Source organism: Symphodus melops (assembly GCF_947650265.1).
Source record: "Symphodus melops genome assembly, chromosome: 17".
Taxonomy (NCBI): domain Eukaryota; kingdom Metazoa; phylum Chordata; class Actinopteri; order Labriformes; family Labridae; genus Symphodus; species Symphodus melops.
Window position 1 is genome coordinate 5,071,944 of NC_136707.1, and position 19,398 is coordinate 5,091,341.

The window sequence follows — 19,398 nt, forward strand, 5'->3', positions numbered from 1 at the left end:
TTCAATGGCTTTTAACTGTTTTTTTTAATCATTTAAAAAGCTGTCTGTATGTTGTCAGTGTAACTTCTGCAGCACTTCCTTGAAAAAGAGGGTTTTTAACATCATTGGGACTTTCCTGGATAAATAAAGTTCAAATAAAAATAAATAAAATGTATACATTTGAGAATGATTCTGCCCTATAAATGTTGTTTTTAGGGCCTATTCCTTTTAAACCATAATTGGCATTATAAAAAGGCTTTAATAGGCCTACATGTCGCTTATTATCATTATTATTTACTTTTTGTTTTACATTATGTTCTCCGATGGTATAAAACTGCAGTGTTTTTTTTAAGGTTTTGAATGCTTCAGTGAGGTTGAGTTATGACCTTGGTGTCTGGTTTTTTTTTTTTTTTTCTCACTACATTTAAACGCCACACCTGTTTTGCCAGTTATAAGAGTAAACTAAGGCAGGAGAAAGTGTAGCCGTGTTGTGTAGTGGAGGGCTGGCTGTTTGCTGTTGTGTTATCAGGCAGGATAAAGTGAAAGGAAGGGGAGGAGGGAAGGAGAGGAGAAGAGAGGAGAGGAGGGGTTACAAACCCAGTCCCGCGGAACATCCTGCAAACACATCTGACTGAGGCTGGGAACTAAGCTCTGTGCATTTCCCCCCTCACTACTAACAGCAGCGCGCGCACACCGCAACTCGCGTGCCTTTACCAGGATGTCTCGCTTTTCGACTTAAGAAAAAGTCCCGACACTTTAGATAAACTAGTCCATTTGTTTGTGCAGTTCACCCTGTGGGTTGCTTCCCCCTGTCGGACTTATGTGTTCATGTTTTGGACACGCGGCGGTGGGACATCCGGAATGGAGAATCCGTAGGAGACACTGCTGTTGGTAAATAGAGCGCGAGCGCACCGTCGCATGCGCGCTCGCTGGCTTGCACACGAAGTCTACACGCACAAGATGGACTTTAAAAAGACAAAATTCGGAAGGTAATCTTTGTTTCGTTTTTTTTTCCGGGGGTTCATCTCACAGTAAAGTTTTCCATCTATTATATGGCACACAGTTCACAAATCCTGTTCATCCATGCGCACTGACAAGCTGGCACAGGACAATCACAGGGATGTTATAGATTAGTTTGTGTGTGTGGGCGCATGTGGGTGTGTGTGGGCGCGTGTGTACGTGTGATAGAGAGAGAGAGACGGAGAGAGGGAGAGAGAGAGAGAGAAATGCACTGACCCAGGACACTATTTGTCTTATCAAAGTATAAAGGTATTTGAATAGGGGAGAGTGGGTAAGTTGTCCAACTCTGAAAGGCCTTTTATAAAAATCTGAGATCATATCAGGATTTTGTAATTCTCGCATAGAATTAGAAGAAAGCTAATTGTTTTCACATCACATATGCACAAAAATTCCTGAAAACTTCCTGGATTTTTTTTTTAACTTTATCCAGCGTGTTTATGTGAGAGAATATTGAGGCTGGAAATATTAAGGCAAATCATAAAGAAGTGAGAGGGGGTGATGACAAGTGAGCAACTGATGGGAGTGATAAAGCAGATTCATTCTGTTTTCTGCATAGACAAATTGTTTTTTTCATTCTCTAACTTTTGCTGATATTGTTGGTAAATCAATAAACAGCATTGATGCAAAGGTGAAAACTTGTCATCCATCGAAGGACTCTTTTGCTTCATCCGCCTTTTTTTCCTGTCTCCTGAGACCTGCACCTTATATCTCATCTGACAGGGATCATTTCCACAGTGTATGTAATAAAACTTGATGAATATGATCAACTGTATCATTTTTGTATTTTGACATGTAAACCAAAGTTCTTTTGCCAAAACTGGAAACAGACAGAAATGGCACACAGGTCACTTTGGTTTTTCAGCAATCATACCATGTAAAAATCTGTCTGTCTTTGCTATAGCTTCTGATGTTTGTTGTAGCCACGACCATTCATCTTAAATTAACTAGGAAAAGCACTTTATGATCATTTTTAATATCAGAATCACTGTGATTCAAATGACTGAATTATAGAATCAGTCATTTGTTGCACCAAGTTCTTTCTCTTTTTGAACTTTTTTTGTACAGGTTCCTTGTTAGTTGTAGTTCAGTATGAATTAGTTTTTTAAACGATTGTTGCTGCTTGTCACCGTGATTCGTCAGCCTGTTGGCCTGTATTTTCCTGTATGCCTGCCTGTGTATTGTGTGTGTGTGTGTGTGTGTGTGTGTGTGTGTGTGTGTGTGTGTGTGTGTGTGTGTGTGTGTGTGTGTGTGTGTGTGTGTGTGTGTGTGTAAACGGGAGTTGGTGATAATCGTGAGAACTGGAGTTTGAGTCCCATGAGAAATGAACTTGATCTTTGCTGTACAAGGAATTGCCCTGGAGCTACAGGAAGGATACAAACACCAAACACACACACACACACACACACACACACACACACACACACACACACACACACACACACACACACAAACATTCCTATAGATGATCCATGATCCTCCCACAGGTTGTGATCCTCTTAGATGCAATCGATCCTATTTATGTATGGAATGTGCTGTACGATAATGAGCTTTTATTATACTTAACACTAGCTTAGTCATACACTTAAACTCTCACACAACACACACACACGTAAGTCTCTATAGAACCAAATGACACTAATGTTCAGAAAAAAAAGTGTGTGAAAGGGAAAACCTGAATAAAGGAAAGAGAAAATAGTTAAAAATTAGGAGATGACAAGTAACAACAATGCTCTCTTTTATCAAGGCCTGAGAATTCCTGTGCCTTCCTTTCAGCTCATTACACACACAAACACACTCAGACACACACAAACACACACTGTCATAACTGATTAGAGGACATCAGACTGGTACATTTAGGTCCATTGATAGCTCGACAATACCACAACAGTGCTCAGGAAGATACTGCTCTCTTGTTGTGCAGTTTGCACGGCCATGGTTGATCTGAAGGAGAGAACAAGACAAAAGTCAGGCCTGACCTCTTTTACATCGCCAGCCCATTTTCTTCTTATATTATGTGAAGGGTGGGAGGCTCAGTGATTTTGAAAATGTTAAACTGCTGTGTTCCAGCTGGTTATCTGTCATGAAAAACTGAATGGACATTAAATTCAGTAACGTTACGTTAGCTAATGTTGTCAGACAGTCACTCAAAGGTCAACAGGTAAGCTGTTTGAATCATAAATATTGCCCAATTCCAGATTTTAACTGTTTATGTTTTCATACTAAAAACTACAAACAGCACACAGGCATTACTACAGAATTTAATCTTCTCAGAAAACATACCGTGCACGCTCGATTTTGTTTGTTATTATTTACAAACCAATAAACTCAAAGGAAAATGATGAATATGTGAAATAGATGTGGTTAAGTTACACAATTTTTTTTCTTGTTGATGACAATTGGAAAAAGAAAACATACCGTGCACGCTCAATGTTGAAAATATTTACTTTTGGTTTTGCACCCTCAGCTTCTCAAATAGCAAAAAGCTGCCAAAAGGACTCAACATATATTATAAACCAGTATTTTGTTAAATTATATGCTAGTATTAATCCAATATTAAAACCCAGGGAGTCATCTTTTTCATTTAGCCACTTTCTCTTTTAATGAGTCAGCAACTAACATTATCTATGGCTCATTCATGAGACTAATATTTAAGAATGACATTAGTAAAAGTAAATTAACTAGTCAGTGAAAACCTTTGGTGGATGGCCTCATTAAAAACAGATCTGCTAACTCATTAGCTAACTTGAGACGACAGCAAAGATTACAGTTAAAAAGCTTAACACCATATAATAAGGAAGTCTTATGTTACCTTTAAAGCCAGGACTTAATACTTTTCCAATCATTTATCTTTTGGAAAAGCTAACTTGTAGCCTACAGTACACAGTCTACCCAGTTAGCTAACTAAAACTGAAAGGTTTTTAATTTTAGAGCTGTTCGCAGGATGTTGAATTGATGAAGACTTTTGGAAACCTGTTATTTTATTGACTTTAAGTTTTTTGGACCACCGTCTGCTTTTTATTCTTCTAATTCATGTCCTCTTGAATGCCCCTGTGATGGTGCAGACAGACCGTTACAACAAACAGCTATGTTTGTGTGTAAAAGATGTGAATGAGCCGTGATGCCAAGTGTGATATGATGAGCTGTCGGCCTACATGTGTAATCAAATAACACAGCTGACTGAAACAGACACACCTGTGGCCCCTGCATGAGAATCACACATGCAAATTAATGTGTGTGTGTGTGTGTGTGTGTGTGTGTGTGTGTGTTTGTTGTTCGTGTATGTGTGCCCGATCTTGACGTATAAAATGTGGTTTCGTAACATCTCCAGATGTGTGTTTTTTCCTGCTGTAAGCCGGGATTGAGAGATTTACTGCTGATTACATAGCGTACATAACACACATGCTCACACTCAGACACACACACACACACACACACACACACACACACACACAGATGTGACATCGTCGGTAGTGTATTACAATGAGACAAATAATGCAAATGCATTTAATAGTTAGTGGTCAGTGGTATCCTGTTGTTGTAGTACAGGAAGTGTGACATCATCGGTTGACATAGAAACACAGACAGTCACCCCAGAAACGACGAGGAACACAATAATTCAGAGAGCATGATGTGGATTAGAGACCTGTAAATCCGCCAAGAATGACCATCACACATGAACACACACACACACACGCACAGTGACATTTTTACTTATAAAGCATTGATTGTTTTACGTAAAGTTTTACATCAACCACATGAGTAACTCCCTTTCCTTCCTTTCTCTCTCTCTCTCTCTCTCTCTCTCTCTCTCTCTCTCTCTCTCTCTCTCTCTCTCTCTCTCTCTCTCTCTCTCTCTCTCTCTCTCCCTTTACCTAACTCTCAGGTTTATGAACTCGAGGGTACCGGCCAGTAAGAGATACCAGCCCACTGAATACGAACATGCTGCGAACTGTGCCACACATGGGGTGAGCAAAACAAGCACAATTCAACAAAGTAGGAACACACTTTCAGAGTAAATACCAGCATCTATGCTAATTTATTAGTGTTATTATTAGTATTATCTCTAATAATCATCGAGGTTAGGTACAGTATGTGTACAGATTGAATTAAGACGTCTCTATTTGGGGTTTATTGTGAATCTCTGTATTAGGCTCATTTGTGGCCAAGCAACAATGATGCAATGTTATAGTGTTTTCATGTAATTTATGATGATGCTATTATGTGTCCAAAACTAACCTGGAAAGTGTAGTATAAGGGAAATGTTTGTGAGTCAATGAAACCTTACTTTCCAAGAAACATCACGATATGCTGGTTTAATGCCACTGCAACTTAAATCCCATTAGTTTATTCAAACATAGGCAAACATATGCAAAATGAATTACTAATCCTAGCTCTGGATTGGTGCAGTCATCAAGTTCATTTACTTTTATTTAGCATGAGACCATGCAATCTTATTCTGCTTTTACATGTCATTTAATCGATGGGATGTCCAGTCATTTATCTTAAAATTAAGTCAGTAAATTATGTTTAAATTAAACTGACTTTGTCCATTTCGAGATGCCTTAAAAAATGTGGTGGATTGGTACGAACAAAGGTGGAAAACGAAGGATTTTTGGCTGGGCCGTAGAGGCAGTCTGCTAAAATCTGTGCCTGTAGCTTTCTCTAATCTGGTGTAATCCCCGTGGGCTTCTGCTTCTGACAGTGAATGAAACAGACCAAAATAGATGAAAGTGAACATGAAAATAATGACTGTCAAGCTTCAAAAGTGCTGAGGCTTTATTGAGAAATATTTCAATGATTTCTGTCTTTCTTCATTCATCCACTCAGCCATCTTTAGCAAACATGTATTACATTATGAGATACAATACCCGTTAAAGGAATAGTTTTATATATATTGGGAAATGTATAATGAGATAATAGAACTATCATGTTGTGTCTTTCTGGTCTTTTGTAGTTGTGGATTCTCCCTAGTCTTGTGGGGGGGTCTGTGCTCTACTTCCTGTCTGTGGACCAATGGCATTGTGTTGCTGCCTGGCTCTATGGGAGCGGTCTCACTGGCCTGTTTGTCACATCAACTCTCTTCCACACCGCTGCCTGGAAAATCAGCCACCTCCGGTATAAGTGTGTGTGTGTGTGTGTGTGTGTGTGTATGTGTATGTGTGTGTGTGTGTGTGTGTGTGTGTGTGTGTGTGTGTGTGTGTGTGTGTGTGTGTGTGTGTGTGTGTGTGTGTGTGTGTGTGTGTGTTTCTGTGAGAAAACACTCATCAGGATTTTATGGGTTTACTTCCCACTCAGACCTACAGTTTGTTAATTACGGCACAGCTAGTGGGCCAGAGATCAAAGAACAGATGTGACCTGGTAATGAATGTACTTAACATCTTCTTCAACTCAAATCCTCTTAAGACAAAACAGGGAAACACACTTTCATGCACAGACTGTACAATTTTCAACATTTTTCATTTCCACATTTAGTTTTAACTGTTCTGCCAGGAGAGCAGCTCTTTTGTATATCCAGTTTTTGAATGCAGGCCAGGGCTTCATTGAGGCCGTGTGCCATGTCGATTTCCCATCTCATGGCTTCAGTTCTCAAAAATATGTTAATGTGGCTAAATTTCCTTTATAAGCTCTACATGAAGTGAAGAAATCCTCTAAAGTTAAGTTCCTCAGAAAGTTGTTCAATTGTGAGCTGGCTGTACTTTCACCAATCAAAGACATTATCACTCGTCTTTTCAGTTACTAATCAATTGAGCAGCATCAAAATGATCAAATGTTTTATATTCATGCTATTTACAACCCAGAACAGAGCAGTATGACTTGCATCAAAGCAAAATGAAAAATAAATCAATAAAATTAAGGCTTTACACCCTTAAAGTGGCGAAGTAAAATGGCACCTGTGGGAATGGAGGGAAGTCTCTGCCCAAAAGTTTTTTTGTCGAGTTAAATGATAATTAATTAACATTAGGCACTGACTGAATGATAAGTAACAAACTCCCATCTCTCCTCCGCTTTTTCATATTTAGGAAAGTGGAGCAGCGTTTCCACATGTGCGATAGGATGGCCATCTACTTCTTCATAGCTTCCTCCTACTCACCCTGGTTGGTCATATTACTGAAATCATTTGCACTCATCATAACACATGGCTAAGAAATCAGAAAGTGAACTTGCTGATGTGTTTTCTCAGGTTAATGCTGAGGGAGCTGGGACCCTGGGCGTGCCACATGCGTTGGCTGATATGGGTCATGGCTTGTGTTGGATCCATGTATGTCTTCCTTTTCCATGAGAGGTAAAGACAGAGTCTCTCTTTGTGTCTCGCAGTGACACAATTAACCTGATACCAAACTCCTGTCCTTGAATGTTTAGTGCAAACACTGAACTGCTGTTTGAAGCATAAAGCAATTGCATCAAGTTGTTTTTTATACCTGTAGGTACAAGCTGGTTGAGCTGTTTGGATATGTGGCCATGGGGGCTGTTCCTGCTTTAGTCATCCTGTCTATGGTGAGCACCAACCACAACTGTGTAACCGTCTTTCTTTCCTTGAAACAGGCTTCCTGCTATTGTGTGCCTCTCAGGCGCTGTCGGCATTGAAAGAAACACTTTTTTTTTAGTCCATTACCTAAATACCATGTGTTTTTACCGTAATGTTACTGACAACTATTTCCCAAAGCGTGTATTTTTAGCTTGACTTCCTTTTTCTCCACAGATTCATCAGTTTCTGTTAAGTAAATACAACTTGCTTGCAAAACCTGGACTGCAGATAACATTTTCACACCAAGTGTGAATTGGGTATTCTGGACACATTTTAATGAATCGAATTCCTTGTTGCTAAATGAATGAAATTCATACCAAAAATTGCGGGAATAAAAACTATGAGTAATTAGTTTGTAGACAAGTGTTTTGCAGAAACTTTTTTCCTCACCATCATGTGTTATTGTTTCTTAATGAAGTGACAAAACATGGACGAGAGATCAAGTTCAGTGACTCAGAGTAGCTGAGAGGACGGTTAGCGAACAGCTAATTGTACTGTTTTGTCACTCAGAACAGTCATATGTATTATTATAAATTACACATAACTTTAATTCTAGACTAGTGTAGACTGTTTGGATATGTAACAATTCAATCTCTGTACTGTTGTCATGAGAGAGGAGACTGTGTGCCGGGTAACCTAGCGTTGCCTAATATACGTTGGTTAAAGACCTCGAAGCGCACGTCGGTGTTTAAGTCTGAGTCCTGGCTCTTTTCCCATTCTCTCTCCCTGATATCGCTTGATACACTGTGTTCTTAAATAAAGGTGTAAAAGAGTAAACAAGTTCTTCCTGCTGCATAGGTCTCTGAGGGGATTGAGCTAGCCCAAGCTCCATGTACTGACACTTATTTGATGCTCCTTTATACGTCAACGTGCTAACGCTATGGTGACCCTTGGACTCCTTAGCCTATTACTGTAAAAAAATCTAGTTGTATCATTGTTAGCATGTTTCAGCATGATGGCATTAGCATTAAGCTCAAAGCTTAAACTTGTTTACTAAAGCAGCCCTTCAGTTTTTTGTTCAGGTAAAGAGTAAATAATTTTGAGGAACATTTTCTCTTTGCAGATTGAACAAACATATTTTTGAAAAAAACTTGTTCAAGCTGTATATACATTTATAATCCAGACCTGTGATACGACTTTTTGAAATGTTCCAGGTGGAGCGAGCGGGTGTGTGTGAACTAGCAGTGGGAGGAGTCTTCTATGTGGTGGGCGTGGTCTTCTTTAAGAGCGATGGCGTCGTCCCTTTTGCCCACGCCATCTGGCATCTTTTTGTCGCAGCAGGAGCGTGCATTCATTACTACGCCATCTGGAGGTACCTGTATTTACCTGGGCCAATGCTGCAGACATCAAGATGACTAGTGGCTTTTACCCGAGACCACATCGTTTCTTACCGCAATACTCACTGAGAGACCGCCGTGTTCTGACTACAACTCACCAACTTATGAGGCCACACCTCAAGAGATGCTGCTGAGATGATCCGTCAGTGCTCATGCTAAAGGTTGGATTAAACTCTGGGACCAAACACTCTTTGTGATAATAAAAACATATTTCAGCTTACTACATTTTAAAAGTGAACTAGAAAGCAGCTCTGGATATATATTTGAACATAATCACTACATGGGGGATTTTTTTTTTTTTTTTTCGGCAGAGAGGGCAACAAAGGATGTGTAAGAAAGTGTAGTTGAAAGATGTTTGATTTAAAAACATTTTGGGAAATTACGTTGTTCACTTTCTTGCCAAGAGCTTCATAAGAACTTTGACACCACTTTCTTTTTTTTTTTAAGATTGCTTTTGGGCTTTTCATGCCTCTGTTGACAGGACATGACAGTGAATAGGGTTGAAGACCAGGAGGAGAGAGAGTGGGGGGATAACGTGCGGCTAATCACTGTGGGTGGGAATTGAACCAAGAGCCGTCCCCTTGAGGGCTACCGCCTCTGCACAAGTGAAGTATGATTTAACCAATCCCCCAGAAACGTGACAAGACTTTCATGTGAAAATGTACCCTGTTAGCTTAGCTTAGCACAGGGTGTGAAAATTTGTATAAATGATAAGTTCATTTTTGGCCTTTATGTGATCCTAAAAAAGGGTCAGAAAAAATCAGGGAAGGTAAACAGAGGAGGTGAACAGACTGTTAATCAAGCTGATGCTATAATGACACAGCCAGTTGCCACCAGGTGAGCTACCAGGTCACCCTTACAGGACTGTCTTTAGCCGGGGTCAGTGACTTCCAGGATTCTTGCCTTCATTGAGACTGGAGACTCTGGGAGGTCAGCGCTTTAATTCACGGCTGAACAGGAAGCTTCCCATTTGTTATTCTGGTCTTGGAGAAGTATAAGTTTTGTCGTTAAACTCTTGGCAAGAAAGCAAATAATCTTATAAAATGTGACACTGTTCCTTTAAATACAAATCTTTGTAACTGAACTAAAAACAAACAGTTTGCGACAAAACCTTCAGCCTTTTCAAATATTCCATCCATAAATGTGCCAAAACTTACTTCACTCACATTCCAACTTATTGGTGCTAACCTCTCCTGTTGAATTTACTCTAATTTGATTTCAGTTTTGTCCATTTTTGCACAGAAACAAAACATACAAGATGTAGAGTTGGCACCACAGTAAACAAACAATGTTCCAGTTTTAAGGCTGATATATTTGATGTTCTTCAGAATGCATTGTTTTAAATTGTCAGTGAATTATATTTTTATCCACACTGCTTTCATAAACAAACTTGCAGCGTAAACACAAACTTTAATTAAAATTCAACTAGTTAGCCCTCTTATGGAGCGGATAAAATCTTAACTGGTAAGTAAACGAGGCCTCTGTAGAAGTGGCCTGGTCATCTCCCTGATTGACTTTCATGTGATCTGAACCGTTATGAACACCTGAGCTAATGTTACAGTGTAGTCTGGTCTGATGTTACATTTCAGAGATGTTCTTGTTTAAAAGGACTTTCTTGTGTGCCAGCTGTTTAGTTAAAGTGATTCACCTCTCTAACACAGAGCACTTTTCTCTCTGTCGTGATGTATAGAGATTCTGAAAATCTTCTGAACATGAATAAATGAACACACAGGTGTTCATCACAGATGAAATATGCAAATTTCTACTTTTATAGATTTAATTTGAATACTTTGTAAAGCACTGTTTTAACTTTCTGGGTTTTATCCAACATTAAGTAGTTTGACCGTTTCTGTTTTTTTTTTTTAATCTTAGAAAACAGAGCAAATACTCAGGAAGTTAGTGTTTCTGTTGTCTTTATTTTTTTAATCAAAGAATCTATTTTGTCAGATTTTATTTTCTGTGCATTAAAGAAGAGTCTATATTTCATTTGGATGAATCTGTGTATTTTTTGGTGGGGAAAAAAATGTTTCTATCCAATCATTTCATTTATTTACAAAAGTGATGTGCAGGAATCGATCAGAGATTCGTGCTTATTTCTGATCCAAGTGCATACTGATTGATTGTGTATCAGTCTGTGTGTGTGTGTGTGTGTGTGTGTGTGTGAGAGTCACTGCGGGTGTGTGAGGCTGGTGAGAGCACGCAGTTGCAGTGGCATGGCCACATTGGTGTCCTGGTGCCACTGGGGTGTGGTGATGTGAGTAGGCGGAGTCAGGACGCTCTGAGCCACACTGGGTGCCTTCAGCAGAGACCACAGCTCCTCTCCTCTTGTTACTATGGCAACAAGGTCCTCTTCATAGGTGCACCAGGGCACCGACCCTCCTCTGGTCACTGTTCTCAACTTGGAGAAGAACAAAGACACCCTAAAACAGATAAAAATGGTGAAATAAGGTTAAGTTTTAAGTTTTATCTACTTTTTCTGGTTGTAAAAAAACGCGTTGAGCAGTCACCGTGGTATTAGGTCATGTGATCTGGACGCCAGCTTAGCCAGAGCGCTCATTAAAGTGGTGATGACTCTAGGGGCGGGGCAAACAGCTCCAGGTGTTGGGGCAGAGGAAGTGATCTCAAACAGCACAGCCTCTAACGTCTCAAAACAGGAAGTGATGAGCCTCACGGAGCAGCGGGAGTCACGCGAAACGGAGAGGTACTCCCCGAGCACCCACACCTAAAAGACCAAGATTATTGTGGTGTCATGTGAGGCCTCATTTCATACTTCTGACAAAAAGTAGTCTTTTAGCATATTTTAATCTACAGGGAGAGAAATACTGTAACACTGATCCTTAAATCAACGCCATCTTCCTCTCTGTCACCCGCAAACGCACACACACACACAACGCTTTAATACCACGTGTGTGTAGATGTCTTCTTTGCTGTAGACATTGGCAGTTGCCCCTGCAAACTCCAGCAGCTCGTGGGATTGGTCGACGACCAGAGAGGGGTGGAGCTTGCACAGCCTTAAAAGGTGGCAGCTAAACACCCTGCGGAGAAGAAAGAGGAGGAGGAAGAGATGGAGTGAGTCAAGAGATCAGACGCAGCAGTTACACTTCTAATCCCCTGCATGTGTTTACCTGTGTGTCTCTTTGATGTATTGGGGGATACTGAGCAGCAGGCTGCTTCTCTCCAGCATCACCAGAATCAAGTGCGCTAAAAGCTCATCGTTGGCAACCTAAGAAAAAAAAAAAGAGGCACAAACATCATATCAGTCTTATAAACTGAAACAAAACATCAAGCAGTTCAGTGTGTTAAATTATTAATAATATTTCATCTCCTCACTGTGGCGACTGTGTTGAAAAAAATGTGAAGGAGCACTGGGACTGTCTGGGAACACTGAACAACCCTCGGCCAATTAGCAGCCTCAGCTAGCAGCTTATGCAGCGTGCTCAGTCGGTCGATAGTGTCACCTGGGATGAAGGAGCGACGTTCAAATAAATTATTAATATATTTCTTAACGTGCGTTTTAAAATAAAGAAGGTAAAATAAATTGCTTTTAAAGTTAAAAATAAAATAAAAACAGCAGTGTGTTAGATTAGCATAAACAAAGCAAAACTGCTTCCTCCAATTACCTGAACCTGCTTCCCCTCGAAGCAGGAAGAGGAAAAGCCCCCTGTAAGACGGGCTGCGAAAAGCATCCAGGGAGAGGAGGGGACGTCCGCCTGTATCTGAGATGGGCAGACAAGCTGACCTGCAGCAAGCAACACACACACGCACACGCACACGCACACGCACACACACACACAAACACAAAGAGTTGGTAGGGGAAAAAGCCAAATCACAGAGAGTTTTGCTTTCGGGTGTGTGCATGCACCTGAGCTGTAAGATTAAAGTGGCAGACAGACAGGGAAGGTCCAACAGAGTGTGAAGGAGCTCCACCGCGGTTCCAGGTGTGACCAGAGAGGGCAGCAGATCCACAAAGTCATCCACCGCAGACGGGCTGTCCCACGCCAAAAACTACAGAAAACAAAGAAATGGTGATTTCACACATGCTAAAAAACTCTTGATTTTTTATGTCATGTAAATGAAAAGATTTCAGGGGCAGTCTGCATCATGTGAAAGTGGCTGAAGAGCGACAGCTGAACTTAAACTTAGTGAGCATAGTGCTTTTACATCCTCATTTTAGAAAAAAAAAGCATGTCAATGAGTTATTCTGGTACTTACCTTCAGCAGGTTCGGGAAGGACCGGGTGTACTGTGGGACCCAGGCCTGCAGGCTCTCGAGGTTCAGCCGAATGAAGCGCAGTAGCTCGTGTGCCAGGAAGAGGTCATTGAACAGCTCGGCAGGAAATCGACCAAACACCAGGTTCCAGACACTCTCACAGTCCACTGCAGCTGTCTCACCTGAACACGTTAACACAACATTATGCAGTATTAAACCACATACAGTGTCTGCTGTGGAGACACTGTATGAGAACACAGGTGTACTTATGACATAAATAGTTGGCCATGGAAACAGTTGAAATGGGCTAGCTGGCTCCAGGTTCACGAGGCTAATGTTCATGTTTGAATGAAAGAAAGAGAGTGCCATCAGTGTAGATGTTGTTGATGTGGGTCGTACGCACCATGGTGGAGGTAGAACTGCGCTATGGGCAGGAGGACGCGTGCAAACGACAGGTCTGAGCTGAGCCGGCCAAAGAGCGCCTTAATACACGGGAACGTTCTGAAGACCAGCGAGGCGTCCTCCTCACACACATGGTCCAGGATACACACCGCCTCCACCAGACACTGACAGAGGATTTCATCAATCAATCAAAAAGGGCACAATTCAAAATGACACGCTGTGACACTCTATTTAATCTTTACTGGATTATTAGAGTGGATATTGATGAGATTGAGCTCGGCCCTTTACTACTTTGTTGCAATTGGTTCGAGGTCGGGGGCGCCGGTAGTCTGGCGGTTAGCGCCCGAGCCCCATTTATGGAGGCTGTCGTCCTCATGGTGGACGACCCGGGTTCGGATCTGACCTGTGGGTCCTTTCCTGCATGTCACTCACCTCTCTCTCTCTCTCTCTCTCTCTCTCCCTGATTCCTGACTCTATCCACTGTCCTACCTCTAAATAAAAGCCCCCAAAATAAACCTTCAAAAAAAAGAAAGAAATTGCTTTGAGGTCGTAAATTTGATCCTGACTCATTATTGCTCATCTGATGAAAGCATGAAGTGAATTGATGTATTTCTTTGTTTTCATACACGGTGCTTAAATGTGTGTATATATATTATAATTAGAAAGAGAACGAGTACACAGGCTCACCATTTTCTGCAGATCTGCATCGATCCTTTTTTGTGCCTCTGAGACAAGCAGAAGGGTATAAAAAAAACACACTGCATGTTTATACAAAAAGCATATAAAACCCTTGTATGTGCTCTCGTTGACCTCGCACACACTCACTGCGATCGCTCTGCTCGATGAGCCGCTGGCAGTACTGGAAAGCTTTCTCTCTCAGTCGCTCCTTCGGAGGCAGCAAGCGGCTGGAGGAGGAAGTCGCCGAAACCATAGAAACCACCGATCCATCCACCTCGGACCGATCGTCTGCAGGCAGAGAGGTCAGACACGAGAGAACCCAACACGCCCACTGATTAAATAAAGTTTCATCAGCATCCATAGGTCAATCTCTTCAAAGAATCCAGGAGAAGAAGAAGAAAGCAGCAGAAACATTTAGAAACGCAGCAATGAAAGAACAAATGTTAGTATGACAGTATCAACACGTGACTCTGAACTGCAACAGTCATTTAGGTTTATGTTCCATGTTCTGATACCATTTCTCCTTCCTTTCCCCTGTACCTCTTAAATCATTTGCCCTGAGAATGAAGCCAACTTTAAAACCAAGATGTGGCTTTAAGCTTTGTGAAGCCTCCTCCACCTGTAAAGACAAGCTTTAAAACTAACAAGCTGAGCTAACCCTCCTGCTGAGGGGTGAACATGAGAGATAAGCAGGCAGGTTTAGAGTACGTTTGGTTAATAACACATGCAATCCCATCCCTTTAAAAAAAAGAAGACACACAATAGCGTGTAGAGGAAAAAACAAAAACATCAGAGTCACCGAAGATTAAAGAAAGACTTCCGAGCACGCACACACCCATGGATGTGTGATTAAGACAAAGGATTACGTGTGATCAGATGAGTTTAGGAGATCAGGTGTTGGGAGTTGGCCCACACCACCCTTTGGTTAAATGCAAAGTGTTCATTTAGCGTCGTTTTCACAGCTTCTTAGAAGGCATGCAGGGAATCTCCACAAACACACAAACCTTACCATTGGAGAAGGAGTGGGAGAGGGAGAGGCTGAGCTGCAGCCTGTGAGCTGGAGACGATGAAAATACAGAGCAGGTCACCTGATATGAATGAAGCCCTACAGGGTTGATGCTTTGAGCTCCAATCTTAAATAATAAATCGAAAACATGAAGCGTCTTCAGACCCCGGGGAGGGAGGGGGGGGGGGGGTCGTCAGCGGTCGTACTGTACCTGTGTCTGCGTTGCCGTTGGTGACGGAGTGGTGGGTTAGAAGCCAGTGGCGAAGCATGGAGAAGGAGTAAACGTTCATCCACTGGTCGTCAGTGAATCCCTGACCCACACACAGCACGGTGAAGAAATCACCTGACACCGTCCCGTCGAGCTCTGCTATCGGCACCGGCTGGCAGAAACACAAAGGGAGGACGGAGGACGACAAACGATCACAAAAGTTCAGAGGGATCAAAATGTTGGGATTTTTTTTCTAATGAACTGATGATGATACTTCGAAAAAGTAGTGACCGGGATTGTGCCTTTTTAAAAGATATTAAGTTAAAATGCTTTGCTTAACAGGTGAGTCTCAGACACTCTGGCCGTGTGCTTCTTATCTCTTTCTGTGCTTAGCTCTTCCACCAGGTTGCTATCAATCACCTCATCTGACATTTACCCGGCGGCAGAGGCAAGAGGCATGCTGGTGATCTCATTTGCTGGTTCAGTTCATAGAAAGGCGTCTGTATTCAATTCCAGATAAAAACTCCAAGCTTTCTGAACAAACTGCTGGTTACAAATGAAAAAAAAGGGCATCATACTGTTTCTTGAATATGATCTCGACACAGATTTTTTTTTAAAGCGCTTCTCTCGTTACTGATACAGAAATGATGAAAACAGAAAAGAAATGCATTTTCTACAGAATAAAAATTCAAGTTTTTTTTTTTTTTAAAGGATGTGTATGATATTTTCACATGTCCACGCACACAAATAGAATTTTTTTTTAAGGGTGATAAAGAAACTAAAGTCCACTTCCTCACTGCTGATACTGGAAATAATTGGCTTACTTGGCGTGACCTCTGCCCCATGAAAAATCCTCCCGAGGAAGCCCCTCCTCCCTGAGTGATGCTGGCATAACGCAGCCAATCCACAAGCTTTTTACTCAGGAGGGTCACTTGATCTGTCATGAGTCAGGTGGAAAGAAACAACTCGGTTAAATCATCTCTTTCGCACGCCGAGGATCTTGCGAAGGTTTCATGCGCGCGCAGAATTTCTCCATTGCTTGTGTTAGATTTTGCAGGAATGGCGGCCCCTCGTTACCTTCGCTGAGGCTCTCGGGGCTGTGTGTGAGGATGCTGTTGAGGATGGGCAGCGCGTGTGTGAGAGAGTGAGGGGATCCTTCTGATTGGCGGCCTTCGAGGCCGCGGAGGATCTGAGGGCAAAGGGACGACAGATCGGCCCTGGATTGAGCCTGGTGGGGATAAAAATTTTAAAAATATATATATATATATATTTCAACTTGTGAGTTTAGCCAAAAATGTCTCTCCTATGTCATTAATGTCAAAACTGACCAGCCCTTTTGTTTTTAAATGTATTCCTTATTCCACATTTCCTGTGGCAAAACTGGTTTCCAACACCTACAGAGGCAACAATCAGGATGGACAGAAGTTTCAAAATAAATCTGAATTGGATGTCTACATTCGTGCACACCTGTGAGAGCAGGAGGGAAGCAGCATGGCTGTTCAGCTGGAAGATGTTCTCCTTGTTGTAGTTCACTTCCTGGCCAGAGAGGGGCAGTGTCTCTCTGAGCACAGCTGAGCTCAGCACCTGGAGATGCTCTGCAGAAGATGAGAGTAGAGATACAAGTCTCCTCTGAAGTTCTGGAGGCAACCTGTGGTAAATCACAACAGCAGGTGTTAAACCACTCTGACATATACTTTAAGGGTTAAAAGAAGGTTTTTATTGTCAATATGTACAGGCTTGTTTTTCTCTTTATACAACAATATTCAACGTTCAATATTGGAGACATCTGCTCAGTATCATGTTTCACAAAAGGAATGTGGATCGAGTCAGAAACCAGAAAGAGAGAGAGTGAGAGAGAGAGAGAGAGAGAGAGAGAGAGAGAGAGAGAGAGAGGATAATTAAATGTGAGAAAGGAGCAACAAGTTGGATTCGATACCCAGGTCGCCCGCTCGGAGGACTAAGGTATCCGTACATGAGGTGAAGCATGACCCACTAAGCTACCAGCGCCCAAAGGAAGGAATAAATGATTTAACATCAAATACAAACAACATTAAAGAGGTAAAGAGTTGGGACATGAAAACCTTTTATTGTAAAATAAAGTCAAGAAGAAGAATACGGGTCATTACTCTCTTAAGAGCTCATCAAAGTTTTATTACCGTTTTAATATTTTACAGGTTTAAGTGTATTCAGTAAATAAAAAATATTTTTAAAAAGTAGGTTCTGACAGGACTTTTACTATCTTACTTTTAAGAATATTTAGATTAACTGTACAGTATCAACAAGCTCACACTAACTTTGTTTTTTTTTTTCATTACAGAAATTACAGTAATTATTTGATTCAAGTATGAAAAGTGCTGTCGTTAAATGTAGAGAACGGTGAAATAAAAATGTGCTGGTGAAGATATTCACTGATACAGTATGAAGGCTGGAGCTCTTACGTCTTGGAGTCCTTGTTTGCAGAGAGGATGAGGAGCAGCCTCTGCAGGGAGTCGACCGTCTCATGACCGAGCTCCTTCCCCTGAAGAAGCTTCACCAACCTGCTGTGAAACTTCTGCAGCTCGAGCTCATGGATCTCCCTGAGAACACAGACACAGACACAGACACACACACACACACACACAGACACACAGACACACAGACAGACAGACAGACAGACAGACAGTGTTATTACTGAGAGGCTTTGAGATCAGATCGGATTATTTTTCTTATTGACATGTACAAACAGTATGAGAAAACCCTTAAACCCAAAACAACCTTTGAAAACCTCTTTAAAAAGTGTAGAGTGTAAAACACGACATATATATAATGTTGAGCAACCCGATAAGACATTTTAAAATCACGTTGTGTAAATAAATATATGAAGACGTAAATCATTAATGATAAACATGTTTGGGATCTGAAAGCACTCAGGGAATGAGACCAAATAATGACATAAAAGAAACCGATTTTTTTTACTTCAGTAGAGTCGAGTATCATTTATTCTGTATAGTTTTTTTCTGGGAGACTTTGTAGATAAAGGGACAGTAAACTGGTTCAGTAAGGTGGACTAAGTCCTCGGTTTTCTTTTGTCTCTTACCTTGCTTGTTTTATTAAACTCTCGGAGCCGTGCGAATACATTTTAAGAGACAGTCTGTCATTCCTCCTCTTGTTCTGCCTGCAGCGGAAGGTAAACAGTGCGCACACGAATCAGGCCCGGACTGGAATCACATGAGCAACACATGAGTTCCGCCTTCAGAAAAGAAACAGCTGCCAATGCCATAAATATTAAACACACAGTGGATCACTGACCCTTATGTTTAGCAAATAGTGCAATCAATATTGTCTTGAAAATATATATATATATTTTGCTTTAAAGGCATTCACAAAGCCAAATAAATGGCTGTGCAGGATAATCATATAAATGATTATTTTTGTATTATGTCTTTCCAGTCCTTATTGACATGTATTAATGAGCCAACACTTTTAAAGTTTCTTTATCACTAAAGAAAGCTGCATTTTATAAAAATTAATAAATTCGGTTATCCTTTATACTGCTACACAGATGCATTCAGATAGAAATTAAGAGGATCTGAAAGTACAGACCAAGATGTAACTTCCTGTGTTGAACAATGGAGCTGATGCTGAAGTAACAAAAAAAAATGCAATTCCTAAAGTGTCCACTTGGGGCAGGTTGTACGGGCCCCAGAAAGCACATACACACCCATTCAAAAGTGCTATACTTGTTTTTGGGTTTTTTTGATAGCAGAAGTAAACGCGTAGACTGCCTAGTTCAAAAATAGAAATTGGTCTGAATAGCTTGTGTCTTTAATGGCACACACAAAGAGAGAGACTGGTGGACTGTTGGGCTAAAGACCTGCCTCAGCTCCAACTCTTTGTCTGTTGTTTCCCGAGAATAAAAATATATTGAGACAGCATTTCCCATATTGACCAATATGATCTAGGCTTTAAGCGCCAGTAACTAACTAAAGCTTCGTAAAAGTTTATTTACAATCCATGGTACAGACTCACATGGATGATATGAGGTGAAGCATGA

General features: G+C 41.1%; 2 protein-coding genes across 3 annotated transcripts; one reads left to right on the plus strand and one right to left on the minus strand.

Annotated features, from left to right (window-relative positions):
• Positions 1–570: 570 nt before the first annotated feature.
• Positions 571–10,848, plus strand: mmd2a (monocyte to macrophage differentiation-associated 2a). The gene is made up of 7 exons (XM_079366184.1): positions 571–968; positions 4,883–4,964; positions 5,954–6,114; positions 7,020–7,094; positions 7,181–7,282; positions 7,425–7,494; positions 8,680–10,848. The coding sequence occupies exons 1-7, from the start codon at positions 898–900 to the stop codon at positions 8,878–8,880; spliced, it is 762 nt and encodes a 253-aa protein (XP_079222310.1). The 5' UTR covers positions 571–897; the 3' UTR covers positions 8,881–10,848.
• On the minus strand, positions 9,200–18,574 carry ap5z1 (adaptor related protein complex 5 subunit zeta 1). 2 transcript variants are annotated; one of them, XM_079366139.1, is made up of 18 exons: positions 18,442–18,574; positions 17,804–17,941; positions 16,833–17,013; positions 16,443–16,593; positions 16,190–16,302; positions 15,369–15,537; positions 15,161–15,208; positions 14,299–14,439; positions 14,161–14,198; positions 13,475–13,637; positions 13,075–13,253; positions 12,725–12,867; positions 12,483–12,601; positions 12,193–12,320; positions 11,988–12,085; positions 11,765–11,897; positions 11,370–11,584; positions 9,200–11,282 (listed from the first exon to the last, which is right to left on the minus strand). In XM_079366139.1, the coding sequence occupies exons 1-18, from the start codon at positions 18,480–18,482 to the stop codon at positions 11,030–11,032; spliced, it is 2,451 nt and encodes an 816-aa protein (XP_079222265.1). In that variant the 5' UTR covers positions 18,483–18,574; the 3' UTR covers positions 9,200–11,029. The 2 variants fall into 2 exon arrangements, with proteins under 2 accessions (XP_079222265.1, XP_079222266.1); XM_079366140.1 differs by lacking the exon at positions 15,161–15,208.
• Between the last annotated feature and the right edge of the window lie 824 nt (positions 18,575–19,398).

Coding starts and splice junctions, on each gene's coding strand:
- mmd2a (XM_079366184.1), top strand. CDS start 898: ATGCGCGCTCGCTGGCTTGCACACGAAGTCTACACGCACAAGATGGAC. Junction 4,965..5,953: donor CGAACTGTGCCACACATGGG/GTGAGCAAAACA, acceptor GGTCTTTTGTAG/TTGTGGATTCTCCCTAGTCT. Junction 6,115..7,019: donor TGGAAAATCAGCCACCTCCG/GTATAAGTGTGT, acceptor TTTCATATTTAG/GAAAGTGGAGCAGCGTTTCC.
- ap5z1 (XM_079366139.1), bottom strand. CDS start 18,482: ATGTATTCGCACGGCTCCGAGAGTTTAATAAAACAAGCAAG. Junction 14,440..15,160: donor CTCCCACTCCTTCTCCAATG/GTAAGGTTTGTG, acceptor CTCTGCCTGCAG/ACGATCGGTCCGAGGTGGAT. Junction 12,868..13,074: donor CCTTCCCGAACCTGCTGAAG/GTAAGTACCAGA, acceptor TGTTTTCTGTAG/TTTTTGGCGTGGGACAGCCC.